The 22,807-nt window shown below is 46.6% G+C and overlaps 1 protein-coding gene across 3 annotated transcripts in view; it reads right to left on the bottom strand.

Annotated features, from left to right (window-relative positions):
* DGKZ (diacylglycerol kinase zeta) overlaps positions 1 to 22,807 on the bottom strand; it is a 303,200-nt gene that overhangs the window by 213,576 nt on the left and 66,817 nt on the right. Inside the window, exon 1 of one of the 3 annotated variants that reach the window (XM_089684553.1) lies at positions 17,896 to 19,822. The exons of the other annotated variants lie outside the window; for them this stretch is intronic. Coding sequence (XP_089540679.1) covers positions 17,896 to 18,035 — 140 coding nt within the window. The 5' untranslated portion in view covers positions 18,036 to 19,822. Of the gene's footprint in view, positions 1 to 17,895; positions 19,823 to 22,807 lie in introns of those variants that run through there. 3 annotated transcript variants of the gene reach the window in all.

The raw sequence follows: 22,807 nt of genomic DNA, 5'->3' as shown, positions 1-22,807 counted from the left end.
TGTATAATTCCACTTATACCCTATATGACCAAAGAGGATCCCTACATAATTCCACTTATACCCTATATGACCAAAGAGGACCCCTACATAATTCCACTTATACCCTATATGACCAAAGAGGACCCCTACATAATTCCACTTATACCCTATATGACCAAAGAGGATCCCTGTATTATTCCATATATACCCTATATGGCCAAAGAAGATCCCTGTATAATTCCACTTATACCCTATATGGCCAAAAAGGACCCCCGCATAATTCCATGTATACACTACACAGCCAAAGAGGACCCCTGCATAATTCCATATATACCCAATACGGCCAAAGAGGACCCCTGCATAATTCCATATATATCCAATATGGCCAAAGAGGATCCCTGATGTGAATGTACAATATATATGTAAAGCACTGCGTAAATTGACAGCGCTATATAAATACCTGAAATTAAAAAAATAAAATACATGTGAATAAGTGATGGGATATCTATCCAATGGGGAGACAGATGAAAACAACAAAAAAAAAAAAAAGCACATTTTTAGTGTCTTCATGTCCAGATGACAACTGCCCCAGCCGCCTTTCCCAGGAGGAGAAAAGAGGTAAAAGCTCCCCGGTACAAAAGGAAACCTGAAAATAACCAGAAATGTTAACATTTCCCTACTTTATCCTGAACAAAAAAAAAAAAAAAAAAGGAACACCAGGAGCAGAGCTATAGAACGAGTTTGCTAAGCTCTATTTTTATCTGAAGTGGCTACAGAACATAAGCAGAATGTAATTTTAGAAATACTGCAACCATTCTGTGAAAACAAACGCCTTTCTCTTTAATGTTCCCCTGCTTTTAATTGCAAAACAGACAGGAATCTGAATATTTAAAGTGGAACTCCATGCAAAATACAAAACATTTCAGACTTCTCACTGTTATTTTTATTATCTTCTTCTGTTCTTTTTATCTGTTGATCCTGCCAATGGTGCTGCTGCAAACTCATTTCCTGCATTGGGCAGACAATGCCATGATGCCGCTGCTGACGTTACAGCATTGCCAGCCCTCTGCTCTCCAACGCTGCTTTTGACTAGACCAGTGGCCTTCAAACTACGGCCTGATACAAGATTTATACAGCTCTCTAATGTAAGGGGGGACTCCTCCAATGTAAGATGGACTTTGATAAGGACTCTGAATTAAGGGGGGACTCCGATAGGGACTCTGAATTAAGGGGGGACTCCGATAGGGACTCTGAATTAAGGGGGACTCCGATAAGGACTCTGATTTAAAAGAGATGTATGGGTGTGTTTTAAAAAACAAGCAGTCCAATGCTGCATCTATCTTCCAACGCTTCTAAGACTGAGAACTGAGCGATCAAAGGCGCCAATCACTCAGTTGTCGGTCTTCAGCGAGCAGAGATCCAGTGACTTTCAGTCACCAGCTCTCTGCTCTGCCCCCCCAGTGCTCACTGGAGCGTCATACTGTGGAGGGGGTGGTGGTGACTGGCTCAGTCTCAGTCTCCTAGTGGCTCGCTGAGAGGCTGAGCCAGCTGCCAGTCCAGGCATCTGGGTGGATCCTGACTATAAAGTTGGGATCCTTCCAAAGCCTGGACTGGCTGAGTGACATTAGCCGACAGCGGACTTTAGCAACAAACTGCACTCCTGTGATCCACAGACTTATAGCCGAAAAAGCTTTGGCCCAACTTTCCATTTAAACTGAATCTAAAGGTTGGAATTTTTTTTTTTTAAATAACAAAACATGTAATACTTATTTGTTCTGTACATTGGTTTTGCACAGAGCTGCCCCGATCCTCTTCTTTTTGGGTCCCCCACCGGCGGTCCTTGCTCCCCAGCCAAGTGCCCTCAATAGCAAGCCTTATGCTATGGGGGCACTCAAGCAGGTTCGCTCTCAAGCAGCTCTCCCCTCCCATTGGCTCACTGGCTGTGATTGACAGCAGCAGAAGCCAATGGCTACCACTGCTGTGTGAACCAATGAGGAGAGAGAGAGAGTGGCTCTCATGCACATTGCTAGAAGGTTTTTTACCTTAATGCACAGAATGCATTAAAGTGATATTAAAAATGCAAAAGCAATGTACAGAGCAGCCCCGTTCTTCCTCTTCTTTGGTTCCCCGCCAGCGCTCCTTGCCCCTCCTCTTTGCCAGCTGCCTCCAAGGAAAGCTGTCTCCATGGGCGCTCCCGTGCGGGCTTACTCCCGAGACGCCCTGTGCATCCATTGACACAGAGTAGGCAGCTCTGCCCTGCCCCCTACGTCACAGCATTTGATTGACAGAAGCAGGAACCAATGGCTTCCGCTGCTATCAATCTGCCCAATGAGGAGGGAGAGAGCAGCTGGAGCCGTTGCTCTAGTGCGCATCGCTGGATCAGATCAGGCTCAAGTAAGAAAAAAAAGGGGGGGGGGGGCTGGGGAACTGCAACACAGAAGGTTTTTCCCCTTAATGCATAGAATGCATTAAGGTGAAAAATCTTAAGGTTTTCGAACCACTGTAAGGTAAAAAAAACCTCCTGCCTTTAGCCCTGGTTCACACCAGTGCGACCTCTCATGCGACATGACAGCTCAAAGTCACATACACATACGTCGCACACAATTTGCAGCAATAGAACCATTCAAATCACTGTGACTCAAGTCGCTGCAACTTTGAAAAAGGTTCCTGCACTATTTCTGTGTGACTTCATTGCGACTTGCATTGACATCTGTGAAATGAAGTCGCAGAAATGTCAGCAAGCTGCACTTGAAATCACACTGATGCTTAAGTAGTGCAATTCTAATGCCACACAGGTGTGAACCAGGGCTTAGAACCACTTTAAGGGGGGACTCAGATGTAAAGGGGACTTTGATAAGGACTCTGATTTAAGGGGGGGGGTCCCCGATGTAAGGGAGACTTTTATAAGGACTCTGATTTAAGGAGGGTGCCCCTGATCTAAGGGGGACTTTTATAAGGTTTCTGATTTAAGGGGGAGTCCATGATGTAAGGAGGACTTTGATAAGGACTATGATTTAAGGGGGTTCCCTGATGTAAGGCGGACTTTGATAAGGTCTCTGCTTTAAGGGGGATCCATGATGTAAGGGAGACTTTGATAAGGTCTCTGATTTAAGGGGGGTCCATGATGTAAGGAGGACTTTGATAAGGTCTCTGATTTAAGGGGGGTCCATGATGTAAGGGAGACTTTGATAAGGTCTCTGATTTAAGGGGGGTCCATGATGTGAGGACTTTGATAAGGTCTCTGATTTAAGGGGGGTCCATGATGTAAGGGAGACTTTGATAAGGTCTCTGATTTAAGGGGGGTCCATGATGTAAGGGAGACTTTGATAAGGTCTCTGATTTAAGGGGGGTCCATGATGTAAGGAGGACTTTGATAAGGTCTCTGATTTAAGGGGGACTTTGATAAGGACTATGATTTAAGGGGGTTCCCTGATGTAAGGCGGACTTTGATAAGGTCTCTGATTTAAGGGGGGTCCATGATGTAAGGGGGACTTTGATAAGGTCTCTGCTTTAAGGGGGATCCATGATGTAAGGGAGACTTTGATAAGGTCTCTGATTTAAGGGGGGTCCATGATGTAAGGAGGACTTTGATAAGGTCTCTGATTTAAGGGGGGTCCATGATGTAAGGGAGACTTTGATAAGGTCTCTGATTTAAGGGGGGTCCATGATGTGAGGACTTTGATAAGGTCTCTGATTTAAGGGGGGTCCATGATGTAAGGGAGACTTTGATAAGGTCTCTGATTTAAGGGGGGTCCATGATGTAAGGGAGACTTTGATAAGGTCTCTGATTTAAGGGGGGTCCATGATGTAAGGAGGACTTTGATAAGGTCTCTGATTTAAGGGGGACTTTGATAAGGACTATGATTTAAGGGGGTTCCCTGATGTAAGGCGGACTTTGATAAGGTCTCTGATTTAAGGGGGGTCCATGATGTAAGGGGGACTTTGATAAGGTCTCTGATTTAAGGGGGGTCCATGATGTAAGGCAGACTTTGATAAGGTCTCTGATTTAAGGGGGGTCCATGATGTAAGGAGGACTTTGATAAGGTCTCTGATTTAAAGGGGGTCCATGATGTAAGGAGGACTTTGATAAGGTCTCTGATTTAAGAGGGGGTCCATGATGTAAGGCAGACTTTGATAAGGTCTCTGATTTAAGAGGGGGTCCATGATGTAAGGCAGACTTTGATAAGGTCTCTGATTTAAGGGGGGTCCATGATGTAAGGGGGACTTTGATAAGGTCTCTGATTTAAGGGGGGTCCATGATGTAAGGGGGACTTTGATAAGGACTATGATTTAAGGGGGTTCCCTGATGTAAGGCGGACTTTGATAAGGTCTCTGCTTTAAGGGGGATCCATGATGTAAGGAGGACTTTGATAAGGACTCTGATTTAAGAGGGGGTCCATGATGTAAGGTGGGACTTTGATAAGGTCTCTGATTTAAGGGGGTTCCATGATGTAAGGCGGACTTTGATAAGGTCTCTGATTTAAGGGGGACTTTGATAAAGACTCTGATTTAAGGGGGACTTTGATAAAGACTCTGATTTAAGGGGGACTTTGATAAAGACTCTGATTTAAGGGGGACTTTGATAAAGACTCTGATTAGCTCAAGTTAATTTGGAGTTTCTTTGCTTTGTTTTACTGATTTTTTTCCTTTTTTTCATATGCGGTTTGCAAAAAAAAGGTATTCAATCATATAAATTGTATTAGATCACTTAGAAGTTTTTTTTTTTTGGCCCACAAAGTTTTGAAAAAATAAAAACAATGTAGCCCTCGTGCTGAAAAGACTGGAGAGCCCTGGGCTAGGTGGTGGGGTCATCACATACTATGGTCACAATACAAAGGATTCAATTTTGGCTCCTCTGCTCCCAGCTAAGTCAGTCGGAAGCAGGAGAGTGATGACATGAGAGCATCTTAAGACCCACTCACTGCCCCAACAGGAAGAAAACGTGGTCACACGATCACGGCCAAAACATGAAAATACAATTTTGTTTCATCATAGAGGCTCCGCATCATAAGTGGGCATTACCACAGCTTCCTATTTACAGAAAGATACATACAGCACCCTGTGAGCCCCTCCCACCAGCCATGATCTGCCTCTACTGCATAGAGAAACAAAAAGACCCAGTAATGACATCACTGAGTCTAGAAGAGGGGATGTAAAGAAAATGGAAAGTGTTTTTTTTTAATAAATTGCATTATTGATGAGAGAAAGGAGGAAAGGCAAACTATATTTAATTCAACTTCAGCTTTAAATGTAACCAGCGTCACTCTGTACCCCATGATGTTGTTGTACTTACCATCACATTATATCGGGAAAAAACCATTCAATGTCTGGAAAGAATATTTTTCAGCTAAAAGAAAGAAGCCAAGAACCCCGACCACTGTGACTGTGGGAATACAAGGTTGCTGGTTATCCTGTACAAGTTTGTGGACACGGCACAGAGATAAAATACCAACTTCAAAGACACAATGTAATGGTCCTGTGCGCCTTTCATTATACAGCCTTTTCATGTGACAGACTCGGTTTGATTCCATCTAAGTTAAAGAGCTTGCCAATGTTCTCAGAAGGTAATATACATGTGTGTGTATATATAGCCTGCCTCCTGACATGATTAAAGGGTCACTCCACCCAAGGTAATATTTCAGATCTTGGCAGATGCTGGAGAATTAAACCACCAGACAGTCTCTTGTCTATTAAGGACTCTATGGGGTTGATTTACTAAAACTGGAGAGTGCAATATGTGGTACAGCTGGGCATAGGAGCCAATCAGCTTCTAGCTTCAACTGGAGAGTGCAATATGTTGGTGCAGCTGGGCATAAGAGCCAATCAGCTTCTAGCTTCGACTGGAGAGTGCAATATGTGGTGCAGCTGGGCATAGGAGCCAATCAGCTTCTAGCTTCGACTGGAGAGTGCAATATGTGGTGCAGCTGGGCATTAGAGCCAATCAGCTGCTAGCTTCGACTGGAGAGTGCAATGTGTGGTGCAGCTGGGCATTAGAGCCAATCAGCTTCTAGCTTCAACTGGAGAGTGCAATATGTGGTGCAGCTGGGCATAGGAGCCAATCAGCTTCTAGCTTCAACTGGAGAGTGCAATATGTGGTGCAGCTGGGCATAGGAGCCAATCAGCTTCTAGCTTCAACTGGAGAGTGCAATGTGTGGTACAGCTGGGCATAGGAGCCAATCAGCTTCTAGCTTCAACTGGAGAGTGCAATGTGTGGTGCAGCTGGGCATAAGAGCCAATCAGCTTCTAGCTTCAACTGGAGAGTGCAATATGTGGTGCAGCTGGGCATTAGAGCCAATCAGCTTCTAGCTTCAACTGGAGAGTGCAATATGTGGTGCAGCTGGGCATAGGAGCCAATCAGCTTCTAGCTTCAACTGGAGAGTGCAATGTGTGGTACAGCTGGGCATAGGAGCCAATCAGCTTCTAGCTTCAACTGGAGAGTGCAATGTGTGGTGCAGCTGGGCATAAGAGCCAATCAGCTTCTAGCTTCAACCGGAGAGTGCAATATGTGTTGCAGCTGGGCATAGGAGCCAATCAGCTTCTAGCTTCAACTGGGGAGTGCAATATGTGGCGCAGCTGGGCATAAGAGCCAATCAGCTTCTAGCTTCAACTGGAGAGTGCAATATGTGGTGCAGCTGGCCATAGGAGCCAATCAGCTTCTTGCTTCAACTGGAGAGTGCAATATGTGGTGCAGCTGGGCATAGGAGCCAATCAGCTTCTAGCTTCAACTGGAGAGTGCAATATGTGGTACAGCTGGGCATAGGAGCCAATCAGCTTCTAGCTTCACCTTGTTCACTTACCCCTGGTTCACATATATGCGGCCGTGCGGGCTGTGTTTTGCGTGGGCACGAGAGCCCATTCATTTGAATGGACTCTCGTGCCCCGTGACTCGCAGGGAAGAAGTCCCTGCATTTCTTTGGAAAATGCAGCCCGCATGATAACCTCGGTTCCCAGTACGGTTGCGTTTTCCAGTGGCGCCCGCCCGTGGGTCCTCTTTGCGGGTGGTGCGGCTGCACAGATTTTTGTGCGGATCCGCAGCGGCACCACCCGCACAGATGTGAACATAGCCTTAAGCTTTGACAATAAAACCTGGAAGCTGATTGGTTTCTATGCAGAGCTGCACCAGATTTTGCACTCTCCAGTTCTAGTAAATAAACCCCACTGGCCTGTCATGCGCTCGCTCTGCTCCAATCAGCAGGGGATCGGGGGACAGTTTTAGTAAATAAACCCCTATGGGTGAGATCTCCATGTTGAGTACCTCAGCGGAGGGGTGTGCTGGGGCATACTAAGGGCCATGTTTGTCCCGCATGGGGTAGCATAGGTGTTCTTGCCGTCCCCATGCAGGCAGTCCCAGCAGGGGGTCTGCTCATGGATCCTCTGCTGGAAAGAATCCCTTAGATCAGGGGTGTCAAACTGACGGCCCTCCAGCTGTTGCGAAACTACAAGTCCCATCATGCCTCTGCCTTTGGGAGTCATGCTTGTAACTATCAATCTTGCAATGCCTCATGGGACTTGTAGTTTGGCAACATCTGGAAGGCCGCCAGTTTGACACCCGAGTTTTAGATGGTAGTAAAACTCAGATATAAAACATGAACAAAGCACATCCCTCTATAGTGTGTACTTGTCACCATCCAGAGCACCAGGTGTCATTTCTCTCTGCTGCCTTGTTCCTCTACTACCCGTATAAGTCACTTCTGACAAGTTTTCCTGACACCAAGAGCTAAAAAGGTGACAGAGGGAGCTTCAACACACAGCCTGTGACTGAAAGCCTCAGCTCTGTTCCTGTGTGCAGGAGGTGAGTCCCTTCCCTCCAATCAGCTCTCAGAGTTCTTTTCTCTGAGGTCTGCTGAGTGCAACTTTAGATTTCCCCCTGCTTCTTGAAGGCTCAGACAAGCTGTATAAATGCTGCACTTTGAATGGCTGTAGAGAAGAGAAGACTGCAGATAAAGAGGTCCAACCTATGTAGAAGGATTTGTTTACATTCTGTATCATCTCAAGCCATTCACTTCAGTGGGTATAGGTAAGGGTTTCAAACCACTTTAATTGTTACAAAATTTTGGATCACCCCTTAATGTTCATTAAAACATTTCTGAGCTCATGTCTCTTTATTTGAGTTATGTTTTTATTATTACATTGGATTTCTACTTTTAATTTTTTAATGCAGTAAGATACATTTTTTATTGCAGGAAATTGAAAGAATGGGAAATAATTGTGTCTGGGGTCGGCTAGTAAGAACTTCACAATCACTAGATTCATTTTAGTTAAAAGAAATCTGTTATGCCTTCAGGATTTACATGAGATTGGCACTGTGGTTTGGGTTGATGCACACTCACCCACTTGATTAATGTGAGTGTTTGTTATTTCAGGTATTTATATAGCGCTGTCAATTTACACAGCGCTTTACATATATATAGTACATTCACATCAGTCCCTAACCCTCAAGGGGTGTACAATCTAAGGTCCCTAACTTACATTCATACATGTACTAAGGACAATTTAGACAGGATCCAATTAACCTACCTGCATGTCTTTGGAGTGTGGGAGGAAGTACCTGGAGGAAACCCACACAGGCACAGGGAGAACATGCAAACTCCAGGCAGGTGGGGTGCTGTGGTTTGGATTCGAATCAACGACTCTAGTACTGCCAGGTGGAAGTGCTAACCACTAAGCCACTGTGCCGCCCAGTTATTCACTATGTTTACTTTTTAATTTTCTTCCTTTTTTCTATTTCACTTGTTATTTGTGGTCTGTATACCTCCACTGTATTGCCATAATATCGGCCTTTGATTCTATTGTACCTATGGTGGGGCCTCTTAGTTATTCGAGTGAGACCCCACTACAGAATCGGGCTCAGTGCATTCTCGCAATCGTGTCTTCTGAACGCTTTGTCATATATATATATATATAAAAAATTCTCTGAGCTTTTGTGATAATATACTGAGGTTATCGGACCACTGTGTATATATTTCTTTTCAAAAATTTCAATAAAGAAATATTGTACAAAAAAAGAAATCTGTTATGTCCATCCTTACTATTGGAAAACACACCCGGTGCAGTCAGATGAAGTATACACGTCCCTGTGTCTGCCCTTTATAGTCCAGTCTGCAGTGGCAAGGTGGACAACGTTGGAAGAGTAGACCCCATAATGATTCCGGGATGGTGAACTCCTTGGCAGTGAAGCTGATTAGATTCACTCCCAGAACAAGCATGCATGGGATTCTCAGTCCACACAATGTCCTCTGAATAGAGCCCAATGGGATTTTACAGCACGGGGTGGGGATGAAGAGATCAAATATTTCACCTTGGTGCACTAAGGCCTCGTTTACTCATGAACTCACCTAGTCGTTAAACTCTCCTGGCAGGAGAAAAACACTAAACGTGGCAAAAACGCGTGTAAACGCGGTACTTCCTTCAGCACTTGACGTGTAGTCATTTGATTGTCCAGAGTATTTTCCATTGACATGGACAAATGCCCATGTACTAAACGCGGCTAGCGTTGAGACTCAGAAGAGGAACGTTTAACCACCCCTAAACTCTGAAGCTCCTGAACTCTGGAAAAAGCCGATGTGTACATGGACATATAGGCTTTTATTGAGTTCAGTTCAGGGGCTTTGCTAAAAAACACCAAAAGCTCCTAAACAGCAGTGTACATGAGGCCGAAGTATGGTCTACATCACCTCCGTTATCTAAATTTAAATTGGTTTTCATTACGGTGGGAATCCCCTTTATTCTACTCTCACGGTTGTCATTGGAATGTCCCAAGTCCAAACCGTCCTCCACCACCCATTGGAAAGTATGACACATATTTTGCCCCCAAGGCACACAGCACTGACAGCCCAGGGACAGATCATTTTTTTCCATAAAGCACCACGGAACTGTCCCAGACAGTTCATTCTTTAAACACAACCACATGGTCACTTAGAACTGGTCCCTATACAGCTGTATGTCCTCCGTAGTGACAGGACTGCTAGTGTGACACGGCCCCAGGGTGCAATCTCCCCTGACTTTGGGGCAATTTTAAACTTACTTCCTGTTGTGTCCCTGTACCGTGAAGCAAAGGAAAATCTCCACAATGGTACACTAAAGGCAATAAACTGGCCTGACAGGGGTTTTAACTATTCACTACTCTAGTAAATATTAGAAAAAGGTAACAGGTTTGGCTACGAATGCACTTCCAGGCTTATAAGGGGAGAGGCAATTCTGCATTTGTTTTATCAACATTTTAATCCCAGGGAGCCCTTAATATAGTTTTCAGATGTCATGGAACCCCCAGCTAAAATTAAATCATCAGGGGTCAGTGTGAAGAATGTTCCCTACATTGGTCGTCAGCGGGAAAAATGTTCCCAACATTGGTCGTCAGCGGGGAAAATGTTCCCTACATTGGTCGTCAGCGGGAAAAATGTTCCCTACATTGGTCGTCAGCGGGAAAAATGTTCCCTACATTGGTCGTCAGCGGGAAAAATGTTCCCTACATTGGTCGTCAGCGGGAAAAATGTTCCCTACATTGGTCGTCAGCGGAGGAAAGTTCCCTACATTGGTCGTCAGCGGAGAAAAGTTCCCTACATTGGTCGTCAGCGGGGAAAAGTTCCCTACATTGGTCGTCAGCGGGGAAAAGTTCCCTACATTGGTCGTCAGCGGGGGAAAAGTTCCCTACATTGGTCGTCAGCGGGGGAAAAGTTCCCTACATTGGTCGTCAGCGGGGAAAACGTTCCCTACATTGGTCGTCAGCGGGGAAAACGTTCCCTACATTGGTCGTCAGCGGGGAAAACGTTCCCTACATTGGTCGTCAGCGGGGAAAACGTTCCCTACATTGGTCGTCAGCGGGGAAAACGTTCCCTACATTGGTCGTCAGCGGGGAAAACGTTCCCTACATTGGTCGTCAGCGGGGAAAACGTTCCCTACATTGGTCGTCAGCGGGGAAAACGTTCCCTACATTGGTCGTCAGCGGGGAAAACGTTCCCTACATTGGTCGTCAGCGGGGAAAACGTTCCCTACATTGGTCGTCAGCGGGGAAAACGTTCCCTACATTGGTCGTCAGCGGGGAAAACGTTCCCTACATTGGTCGTCAGCGGGGAAAACGTTCCCTACATTGGTCGTCAGCGGGGAAAACGTTCCCTACATTGGTCGTCAGCGGGGAAAACGTTCCCTACATTGGTCGTCAGCGGGGAAAACGTTCCCTACATTGGTCGTCAGCGGGGAAAACGTTCCCTACATTGGTCGTCAGCGGGGAAAACGTTCCCTACATTGGTCGTCAGCGGGGAAAACGTTCCCTACATTGGTCGTCAGCGGGGAAAACGTTCCCTACATTGGTCGTCAGCGGGGAAAACGTTCCCTACATTGGTCGTCAGCGGGGAAAACGTTCCCTACATTGGTCGTCAGCGGGGAAAACGTTCCCTACATTGGTCGTCAGCGGGGAAAACGTTCCCTACATTGGTCGTCAGCGGGGAAAACGTTCCCTACATTGGTCGTCAGCGGGGAAAACGTTCCCTACATTGGTCGTCAGCGGGGAAAAGTTCCCTACAGTGGCCGTCAGCGGGAAAAACGTTCCCTACATCGGCCGTCAGCGGGAAAAACGTTCCCTACATCGGCCGTCAGCGGGAAAAACGTTCCCTACATCGGCCGTCAGCGGGAAAAACGTTCCCTACATCGGCCGTCAGCGGGAAAAACGTTCCCTACATCGGCCGTCAGCGGGAAAAACGTTCCCTACATCGGCCGTCAGCGGGAAAAACGTTCCCTACATCGGCCGTCAGCGGGAAAAACGTTCCCTACATCGGCCGTCAGCGGGAAAAACGTTCCCTACATCGGCCGTCAGCGGGAAAAACGTTCCCTACATCGGCCGTCAGCGGGAAAAACGTTCCCTACATCGGCCGTCAGCGGGAAAAACGTTCCCTACATCGGCCGTCAGCGGGGAAAACGTTCCCTACATCGGCCGTCAGCGGGGAAAACGTTCCCTACATCGGCCGTCAGCGGGGAAAACGTTCCCTACATCGGCCGTCAGCGGGAAAAACGTTCCCTACATCGGCCGTCAGCGGGGAAAACGTTCCCTACATCGGCCGTCAGCGGGGAAAACGTTCCCTACATTGGCCGTCAGCGGGGAAAACGTTCCCTACATTGGCCGTCAGCGGGGAAAACGTTCCCTACATTGGCCGTCAGCGGGGAAAACGTTCCCTACATTGGCCGTCAGCGGGGAAAACGTTCCCTACATTGGTCGTCAGCGGGGAAAACGTTCCCTACATTGGTCGTCAGCGGGGAAAACGTTCCCTACATTGGTCGTCAGCGGGGAAAACGTTCCCTACATTGGTCGTCAGCGGGGAAAACGTTCCCTACATTGGTCGTCAGCGGGGAAAACGTTCCCTACATTGGTCGTCAGCGGGGAAAACGTTCCCTACATTGGTCGTCAGCGGGGAAAACGTTCCCTACATTGGTCGTCAGCGGGGGAAAAGTTCCCTACATTGGTCGTCAGCGGGGAAAAGTTCCCTACATTGGTCGTCAGCGGGGAAAAGTTCCCTACATTGGTCGTCAGCGGGGAAAAGTTCCCTACATTGGTCGTCAGCGGGGAAAAGTTCCCTACATTGGTCGTCAGCGGGGAAATGTTCCCTACATTGATCGTCAGCGGGGAAGAAAGCTCCTTACATTGGTCCTCATTGGGAAGAATGCTCCTTACATTTGTTGTCAGTGGGAAGAATGCACCTTACTTTTGTTGTCATTGGGAAGAATGTGCCTTAGGTTGGGGGTCAGTGGGAAGAATGCGCCTTACTTTGGGAGTCAGTTGGAAGAACGTGCCTTACGTTGGAAGTCAGTGGGAAGAACGTGCCTTACGTTGGGGGTCAGTGGGAAGAACGCACCTTACGTTGGGGGTCAGTGGGAAGAATGCGCCTTACGTTGGGAGTCAGTGGGAAGAATGAGCCTTACGTTGGGAGTCAGTGGGAAGAATGAGCCTTACGTTGGGAGTCAGTGGGAAGAATGAGCCTTACGTTGGGAGTCAGTGGGAAGAATGAGCCTTACGTTGGGAGTCAGTGGGAAGAATGAGCCTTACGTTGGGAGTCAGTGGGAAGAATGAGCCTTACGTTGGGAGTCAGTGGGAAGAATGAGCCTTACGTTGGGAGTCAGTGGGAAGAATGAGCCTTACGTTGGGAGTCAGTGGGAAGAATGAGCCTTACGTTGGGGGTCAGTGGGAAGAATGTGCCTTATGTTGGGGGGTTAGTGGGAAGAATATGCCTTACGTTGGTGGTCCTTGGTTTTGATCAGGGGTAAGGGGTATTCTTCCCACTGACCAACAAATTCAAGGAGAGAATGCTCCTTGCAGTGGTACTGATTGAGAGGAATTCTTACATTAGTAGTCAGTAGAAATAATATCCCTTTTATTGGTGGTCAGCGGGAAGAATTTTCCCTAATTGAGGAAAAATGGAAAGAAACCCCTTACATTGGTGGTTATTCGGAAGAATACCCCTTACATTGGTGGTCAGTGGGAAAAATGTGCCTTACATTGGTGGTCAGTGTGGCTAGTCTCCCTTATATTGGTGGTCAGTGGGAAGAATGCTCCCTAATTGGGGTCAGTAGGAAGAATACTCCTTACACTGGAGGCCATTAGGAATAATACCCCTTACATTGGAGGTCAATGGGAAGAATGTCGCTTACAATGGTGGTCAGTGGAAAATATACCCCTCACATTGGTGATCAGTGGGAAGAACACCCCTTACAGTGGTGGTCAGAATGACACCCTTATAGACATCTAAAAAGATTATAATAATTATTGATGTCATGCTGCTGGATTTGCCAAATGGCGTTCAGCCTGGAACTATACAGGCACCATCAGATGAGAGGTCTATCAGCCAAAGATCAATGAACCCCCAGCAACCTCCAGAGGAACCCTAGTTGAGAATAGCTGGCTTACAGATAGTTACAGATCTTCCCCTAGTGAGATACATTTACAAATATCTATATGTAATACAATACAAAATGTGAAAGTCCCATTAAAGAAAACATAATACAGATCCCCTTCAAACAGAACTCACAAAGGCTGATTTAATAAAAATGAAGAACGACCCTCAAAGTGCAGTATGCTACAGCACCAAACAGAAGCCATCTTCCACCAGTCCGGCTGCTCTGATTTCATGTGAAATCTAATTAGGTCTCTACACACACTGCTCTTTGCATTTCCTTATTAAACAAGGCCAACCTTATTAAAACCAAACCGAGAAAAGGGCACTTGGACAGCGGCTCAGGGATGAGATGAAGAAATGTGTTTCCAAGTCAGTCGGCGCCTGACATGTCATGCCAAGTTCTGTACGGACGCAGCCATTTTCAGTGATCATCCCTAGTGTCCAGGCACAGAGAATTAAAACTGGCCATACAGGCTACAATCTGAATGTACAATATCTTTTACATCTACTGTGTATAGTTGGTTAGACACAAATGAAGCCTTTTTCACACAAGAGGTTGAAAAACCTGACAGGTGCACCTGATTGGACCCTCCATTCACCTCTATGGACCGGCGGCTGTAAACGGACTCCAATCTAATCCAGTCCGCTTCAGAAAAAAAAAAAAACACCCATAGAGCACAGCGGGCTCTGTCCACGTCCATTCTGCATAAACTGAGCAGACACTGGAGTACATTTACTAAAATAGGAGATTGCAAAATCTGGTGCAGCTGTGCATGGTAGTCATTCGGCTTCTAACTTCAGCTTGTTCAATCAAGATTTGGCAATAAAACCTGGAAGCTGATTGGTTTCTATGCAGAGCTGCACCAGATTTTGCACTCTCCAGTTTTAGTGAATCAACCCCACTGACCTGTCATTCACCCTCTCAGCTCTGATCAGCAGGGGATTAGGGGACAGATCCCCTGCTGCTAAAAAAACAGAGCCCACCCTTTATGAAAGGGGCCTAAAGCAGTTTTTCACCCTAGATAAAAACTTATTCTCCTCCATTCTTCTCTCCCATGTGGATGTTTTTTGTTTTAAACTTTATATGGCTTTTGTGCTGCAACACAGCACTTCCATCTTTCTCGCCTAGGCAAGAATGACATTCACCCCCAGGTTCACCCCCAGATGTGCCACAGGGCTTCAGGTTTCCAGCAAAGCCCTGCAGCTTTCATGCATGTGCGAAGATGGAGCTTGTATGGAAGTCTCAACACTTAAAGGGGTTTATTTACTAAAGCTGGAGAGTCCAAAATCAGACTCCCTTCTGCATAGAAACCAATCAGCTTCTAACCTCAGCTTGTTCAATGAAGCTTTGGCAATGAAACCTGGAAGCTGATTGGTTTCTATGCAGAAGGGAGTCTGATTTTGGACTCTCCAGCTTTAGTAAATAAACCCCAAAGTGTCTGCGCATGCGTGGAAATCCTATGGGTGTAGATGTGCCGCAGGGCAGAGCCTTTCAGCACCTCTGTGCATGCACGAGATTAGCAAGGATGGTGGCATGGGGGTGGGGCAGTTGGCAAAGCTATAGAGGACTGAAGTTCCGCTTTAAATAAAGGGTTTAAGCAGGCCCTCACATGGCATCGTTTTGGTAATTCTGTAGGAGATTGTACAATCAGACTGGGACTTATATGGACAGTTTAAAGGAAACTTATCAAAAAAGATGATATATCCTATTTTTGAAAGTTCCATGACTGTCATCGTGGTTTTACCATTTAGTGAGCTACTGACCCAGAACGTGTACATCTGGTGCCCCGATGTCTTGGCCGTGTCTGTTCTGGGTTAGAGAACATGCAATGACATCAGGATGGCAGCACTGGAGCATGCATTTCATAAACAAGTCATCAATACCAACTGCCATGCTTCTGTCCTGGAAGGATACTTCTACCCCCGGTTCACATATATGCAGCTGTGCAGGCCATGTTTTGCATGGACACGAAAGCCTATTCATTTGAATGGACTCCCGTGTCTGTGACACGCAGGGAAGAAGTCCCTGCACTTTCTTGGAAAACGCAGAGAACTAATGGCACACGGGTCCGCATTTTTCTGTGCAGGTGGTGCGCACAGATGTGAACCTAGGGTTAAAGGACAGAAACATGCAGGCTGTCATTGCCGGCCTCCTTTGGAAAATTCTAGTTCAATCCAAGACTAGAGCACCAGGCACCAAAAAGTCAGGATTTCCACAATTAATTTTTCACAATGGTAGACATTCATTTTTTATTATTAATTCTTTAGTGCTCCAGTTGGCAATAGAACACTGCAATCTTAGATTTCACAGATTCATTTAGAAAGTGTATCCTATATTGGAGGAGGGGGTTAAAATCCCTGTTGGGTTTCTTGCCATCTGTGCTTCATTAGGGAGACTTCCCTTCACTTCCTGTCCTTTAGACACAACAGCAAGTGAGTGTAAATCTCTCCAAAATTGAGGGAAATTCCCTCTTAGATAGATGTCACCAAAACAAGCGTCTCCATTGGAAGATTTCCCCTCTATTATTGTTCTGGTGGCAACTCAAAATTTTTTTGATTTACCCCTTACTTTTGTTCCCGTAGACATTGGAGAGAGTGAATCTCACTAACAGGGACACAGTTGCAAAAATAGGGGATGTCCCTTACATTGGAAAGATATCTTCTCATTTTCGGCTGACTCTACAGGACAGGAAGTGGGGGTAAATCTCCCAAAAAAGACATAGATGGCAAAAAAAATTGATAGCTGTTTAACCCTCTACTACTCTATCCACAATGAAAAAAATACCTTTAGATATACTTTAAGACATTTGGGGGTTCTTTTACTGTCTATGACCAATCAAGGAATCCCTGTAAGTTCTGTCCCTAAAACACAGCAGGATGTGATCTCTCCAAAGCAAGGGGATAACCCTTCTTAGTTGTCACCAGAATAGATCTTGGCGATTTCCCCTCACCTCCTGTTCCAGTAACAACTTAAAATGTTGGATTTTCTATCACCTTCAGTACTGGAGGCAGTGGTCACCAGTCCCAATAGTGAGGTTGAGTCTCCCCTGCGGGGACACAGACATCAGTAAAAATTTGATAATGGTTCTAAGGCTAGCCACACATGTATACATTCTCTCGAACAGTCTCCTCTATTCACACTATACAGCATGGATGAAGGATCTCCCCTGCAGGACATTGCATTCAGACAGCCACAGAATCTGCAGCTGTTTGATTACCCCAACAATGACTGCAATGAACAGCGTGCAGTCACTGTTTGGGTGCTAATTTTCCACTCAGTTCTTTAGTCAAAAGTTGATTGCAAAAGTGACTTTTGTCGAGACAAATGGTGCCAACAGAGCCATCAACTTAACAAATTTTGCAGATTCAGCAGCAATCCATCAAAATGCGAGCCATGTATCCAGTTTCCAAGTTTAAGCCCTGGTTCACATCTATGCGGCCGTGCGAGCCACGATTTGCACAGGTACGAGAGCCTATTCATTTGAATAGACTCCCGTGCCCCGTGACACGCAGGGAAGAAGTCCCTGCACTACTGCTGAAAACACAGCCCGCACGGGAACCTTGGTTCCCAGTACGGTTGTGTTTTCCAGTGCGGGTGGTGTGCCATTAGAACTAATAGCACCCGCCCGCAGGTCCGCATTCCTCTGTGCGGGTGGTGCAGCTGCATGGATTTTCGTGCGGATCCGCAGCGGCACCACCCGCACAGATGTGAACCTAGCCTTACTGCCAAAGCTTAATTGAAGAAGCTGATTGGCTACCATGCACAGCTGCACCAGCTTCTTAGGGCACCATTTTTAGGCTGCCCATTCATTATACAATTTTCTTATTACATTTCCTTTAGATTTACCTTCAACTATGTAGTGCAAGGTTCCTTCCTGATTCCATACAAATGGAAAGTGTTTTGACCTCATATTATATGGTTTTGGTAAATCTAAAGGAATATTGTATAATGTATGGCCAGCCTAAGTAAATCTCACCCAAAAGGTGGCTTCAAATACACTTTAAGTATCAGATATGAAAGTTTCCATCTCTTTACCTGCGTCTGAAGAAGCGGAGCCCGCTGAAGGTCTTGACGCTGTGTCTCCGGCTGATGGCAGATCGGTCAGGTTCGGGGGTCTGGTCTGAGGCACTGGAGGCCGCCGAGCTGGTGTTGGCAAGTTCCGCTTCGCCGTCCATCCCCTGTCACCTGCCCCCTTATATCCAGGCAGCACGGGGCTTCTTCAAGCCATCTTCCCAAAGGAAAGGACCCACAGCTCAGTCGTCCCTCTGCTCTCTGCATATACCACTGGAGGTGCGTACAAGACACGCAAGGCTGCAAGCATTGCAAACACTATGCAAACATCACCGGCAATATATTCAAACCATAAAACGAATCTGAACACCCACAGAGGATCCTACCAAGACGACAAACACTGTACAAAGGGCATGTCCCGAACCGACATGGCGGAGCAATCCTACATACACGTGTGCACTTACAGACTTTTCTTGGTAACAAATAAAGAACTCAGGCAAGCATTAGACAGAGCTGTCTACATCATTCATCTGGATACTATGAATTCATCGCCAAACGCAGCACATGCTACACCATAAATACCGATCACCACCCAATATGGCTCAAGGACGCTCCTCTGGTTCACGGACTTCACTTTTTGGCAAAATGTTGTTCCTGAAAGCAATTAAGTTTCCAAATTTTGCATGTGTTCAAATTTTTTAATATGCAATGACCGCCAATGGCAAAAGGTGTGATCGAACTAATTAAAAAAATGCCTGGTCTCTTAATTTTTGATACCAGGTGCCTTTGGTCACTCTCAGACCTACACCCGGCTAAGATACCGAATTACAATGATTCTCTTTGCAAATGCAATTGGTGACCAAACTAATGAAAGACCTCCCCCCCCCCCGTATCTTAAATTTGTGATGCCAGGCGCCTTCGGTCACTCTCAGACCTCCATCTGGCTCTGATGCGTAATTACAATTATTGCTTTTAGGAAATTTTAAATTATTTCATTTACAAATGTGATCTAACGAATTAAAGACTCTCAAATTTTTGATGCTAGACGGCGCCACAGACCTCCGCCACAACTACGGTGCTTAATTGAAATACAGTGCGAAATTGAAATGATTTCATTTGCAACACCTACCGACCACAGTGAGTTTGCTATACGAGCCAACTTCTGAAAGACCGCCGTATCTCAAACGTTCGCTACTACGTCATCGAACTAATAACAGACCGGCAGATCTCCTATTTTTGATGCCAGGCGCCTCCGGTCACTCTCAGACCTCTGCCCGTCTAGGATGCTTATTGACAATTATCGCTTTTAGGACTTTTTTGCAACCCCCTCCTAGGCGTGCGATGGAATCTGAGCTCTAATTTTGATAGCAGACGCAGCTCCTCACCCGCAGACAGGTTGCCAAGTAAAGAATAATTTCTCTAACACAGAATAATAAAAGCTAGTTGTACGACTTCACACCAAACAATCAATAACCGTACAAGACGCAGCAGCGATCGCACCCACAGATCTCACCAGCAGCAGCGATTGCACCCACAGATCTCACCAGCAGCAGCGATTGCACCCACAGATCTCACCAGCAGCAGCGATTGCACCCACAGATCTCACCAGCAGCAGCGATCGCACCCACAGATCTCACCAGCAGCAGCCTACACGCTGGGAAAGCCGCACAGCCAGCTCTCGCAGAGGATCCAGGAGCCCAGGGATCAGAGCTAAAGGACAGACTTTCACCTGTTGCAGATGACACAGCCAGCTTAGTCCTGTCTGGGTCCAGCAGTCATCAGGCAAGGCCAGCACACAATGACAGGCAGGAATACAATGCTTAGAAAGCCCAGTGATTGCAGCCTTTCCTTCCTGTCAGCCATACATACACATTTCCTGCCATAGACTGTCACTTCCCAGCTCACAATAACATGACTCTTCCCCACCAGGAAGTGTGTGCAGGCACTGTGTCCCCTGCCAGGACCCCGCACATAGGTGGCCACAGCAGTGCCTGATCACAGGGAGGCAGAGAGAGGGTCAGGGGGAGACACCTGTTGACAGTTTGTGGCACTGCACTCAGCTTAGAATGACTGGATGTAAAAAAAAAAAAAAAAAAAAAAAACATTTCTCTAGCGTAGTTCTTTTAACGCCGGAGCCATTTATTTATATCTATTTATTTCAGGTACTTCTATAGCGCCGTCAATTTTTACGCAGCCCTGTACATATTTATTGTACATTCACATCAGTCCCTAACCCTCAAGGAAGATTGATAACAAAAAAGCACGAGTGAATGAATGCTGTAAGGCTACGTTCACACTAGCGTTGTGTGCGGGCGGCAGAGAGGCGTTTGGGAAGCGTTTTTACCGCTTCCCAAACGCCTCTGCCAATTCTGCACATTACAGCACATGGTGCTGTTCTAACGGGAGCGTTTGTGTCGTAAAAGGGACGCCTCTGGTCGAGTCAGGAGGCGTTGAAGCCTCCTATTCTTGTCTATGGTGCCGCTCCGCAAACATCTGGCCAGCAATAGCGGTGTGGTTGCGACACGGTTGCGGAGCGGTAACACCACTCAAACTGCATTATAGGCGTTTGTGGAGCGTTATTAAACGCCTAGCAACCGGCAAACGCCTAGCAACCGCCGGTAAACCGCGCATGCGGCGTTTGCGGAGCGTTAAAAAACGCTCCACAAACGCCAGACCAACGCTTGCCAAACGCTATAGGGGCGTTTGGCAAGCTTTGGTAAAACAGCTAAGTGTGAACGAGCCCTACCTCCTGCGCTGGACGCTGAGCGACACAATGTCAGTAATCCCACATGGAGTACTTTTTGGGAATGCAAGCCTTGCTCCCCTCAACGGACCAGGGACATCCAAAGGAGCTGTGTGAAAAGAAACAAACAGAGGGCGCACGGGCCTAGCGCATTACCTTCTAAAAATGAGATTTATTGAATAAAAAGTAGTATACTCACAAAAGAATAAAATCAAAGGCACATCACAAGAAAAAAAGACAGCATGGTCCAATCTCCCTAGATTATTATTATTATTACATCGAGTTTATATAGCGCCAAAGGGTTTGCTCAGCGCTGTACAATAGAGGGGGGGACAATACATGAAACAGTACAGCAACAACAAACAGCACACGAGGGGTTAGAAGGCCCTACTCTTTCGAGTTTACAATCTAGGAGGGAGGGGGTAGAGGTACAGGAGGAAGTGGCTGTGGGGGATGGAGTGGTAGGAGGAATGAAGGAGAACGGCTGTTAGGTGAGGGTGGGGTAGGCTTCCCTGAAGAGGTGGGTTTTCAGGGAGCGCCTGAAGGTGAGGAGGGAAGGTGACAGTCTGATGGATTGGGGTAGTGAGTTCCAGAGGATGGGGGAGGACCTGGAGAAGTCTTGCAGACGTGCGTGGGAGGAGGAGACCAGGGAGCAAGATAGAAGGAGGTCCTGTGAAGAGCGAAGGGTACGGGTAGGGTGATACCTGGGAATCAGGTTGGTGAGGTAGTTAGGGGCAGCGTTGTGAATGGCTTTGTAGGTCAGAGTGAGTAGTTTGAATTTGATGCGTTGGGCGATAGGGAGCCAGTGGAGGGAGAGGCAGAGGGGGGTGGCAGAGGTGGAGCGGTTGGTGAGGTGGATGAGTCTAGCCGCTGAGTTCAGGATGGTCTGAAGCGCGGAGAGCCTGCACTGGGGTAGACCGGTGAGGAGGGAGTTGCAGTAGTCGAGGCGTGAGATAATCAGGGAGTGTACAAGTATTTTAGTGGTGTCTGGGGTAAGGAAGGTGCGTACTTTGGCGATGTTGTGAGATGGTGGCTGTTGGGGGACTGTAGGCCTCCAAATGGCTGACGCGTTTCCAAATGCTGAGGAAGAGGTTCTGCCTCGAAACGAGTCAGCCATTTGGAGGCCTACAGTCCCCCAACAGCCACCATCTCGGGAGATTGGTCAATAAGCTACCTAGCCGGGCAGAGGCCTGAGAGTGACCGGAGGCGCCTGGCATCAAAAATAGGAGATCTGCCGGTCTTTTATTAGTTCGATCACGTAGTAGCGAACGTTTGAGATACGGCGGTCTTTCAGAAGTTGGCTCGTAGAGCTAACTCACTGTGGTCGGTAGGTGTTGCAAAAGAAATCGTTTCAGTTTCGCACTGTATGTCAATTAAGCACCGTAGTTGTGGCGGAGGTGTCTAGCATCAAAAATTCGAGATTCGGCAGTCTTTCATTCGTTAGATCACATTTGCAAATTAAATAATATCACATTTCCTAAAAGCAATAATTGTAATTACGCATCAGAGCCAGATGGAGGTCTGAGAGTGACCGAAGGCTCCTGGCATCACAAATTTAAGATACGGGGGGGGGGGTCTTTCATAGGTTCAGTCACCAATTGCGTTTGCAAAGAAAATTATTGTAATTCGGTATCTTAGCCGGGTGTAGGTCTGAGAGTGACCAAAGGCAAAAGTAGTATACTCACAAAAGAATAACATCAAAGGCACATCACACAAAAAAAAGACAGCATGGTCCAATCTCCCTAGATGGTGGCTGTTGGGGGACTGTAGGCCTCCAAATGGCTGACTTGTTTTGAGGCAGAACCTCTTCCTCAGCATTTGGAAACGCGTCAGCCATTTGGAGGCCTACAGTCCCCCAACAGCCACCATCTAGGGAGATTGGACTATGCTGTATTTTTTGTGATGTGCCTTTGATTTTATTGTTTTGTGAGTATACTACTTTTTATTCAATAAATCTCATTTTTACAAGGTAATGCACTAGGCCCGTGTGCCCTCTGTTTGTTTCTTTGCACCTAACCCTCAAGGGGCGTACAATCTAAGGTCCCTAACTTATGTTCATACATATACATACTAGGGCCAATTTAGACAGGATTCAATTAACCTACCAACATGTCTTTGGAGTGTAGGAGGAAACCGGAGTACCCACACAGGCACAGGGAGAACATGCAAACTCCAGGCAGGTGGTTGGGATTT

Source organism: Staurois parvus, unplaced genomic scaffold, assembly GCF_062004578.1.
Source record: "Staurois parvus isolate SC_StPar_1 unplaced genomic scaffold, SC_StPar_1.0 ptg000350l, whole genome shotgun sequence".
Lineage (NCBI taxonomy): Eukaryota > Metazoa > Chordata > Amphibia > Anura > Ranidae > Staurois > Staurois parvus.
Note: the sequence above shows the minus strand (reverse complement) of the source record. Positions and strands in the feature narration are given on the sequence as shown.